The sequence below is a fragment of the Diaphorina citri genome, unplaced genomic scaffold (genome assembly GCF_000475195.1).
Source record: "Diaphorina citri unplaced genomic scaffold, Diaci psyllid genome assembly version 1.1 scaffold82420, whole genome shotgun sequence".
Classification (NCBI taxonomy): Eukaryota; Metazoa; Arthropoda; class Insecta; order Hemiptera; family Psyllidae; genus Diaphorina; species Diaphorina citri.
Window position 1 is genome coordinate 1 of NW_007459461.1, and position 350 is coordinate 350.

Genomic DNA, 350 nt, shown 5'->3' on the forward strand with positions numbered 1-350 from the left:
TACCTACCCACGGCACAGCATCTGAAAGAGAAAATGTCAAGCGATAGTGAAGGGGATTGTTGTCTCCCGATAAAGGATTTAGACAGCTTGCTGACATGGGAAGAGTCAAACATTTCTTGGAGCAAACTAGTCGTGGAAAAATCACGCAGAGCGGATTACGTCTATGATGGAACACTTGAGAAAAGCACGAGATATAGCAAATCTTCAATACCGAGAACACTCCTCTGTCATGATATGAAGGGAGGATACTTGGAAGATCGTTTTGTGCAAGGAGCCAATGATGTGACGGACCCTTATATCTTTACACATTGGACAAATGTGGATGTTTTTGTCTACTTTAGTCACCATTT

At 42.3% G+C, this 350-nt stretch overlaps 1 protein-coding gene across 1 annotated transcript; it reads left to right on the top strand.

Annotated features, from left to right (window-relative positions):
• Positions 1 to 6: 6 nt before the first annotated feature.
• LOC108254415 (cytosolic endo-beta-N-acetylglucosaminidase-like) lies at positions 7 to 347 on the top strand (the record flags this gene model as incomplete). Its single annotated transcript, XM_017449408.2, has 1 exon — positions 7 to 347. A coding segment is annotated over exon 1 (314 nt), but the record flags the coding sequence as incomplete, so codon positions are not given.
• Between the last annotated feature and the right edge of the window lie 3 nt (positions 348 to 350).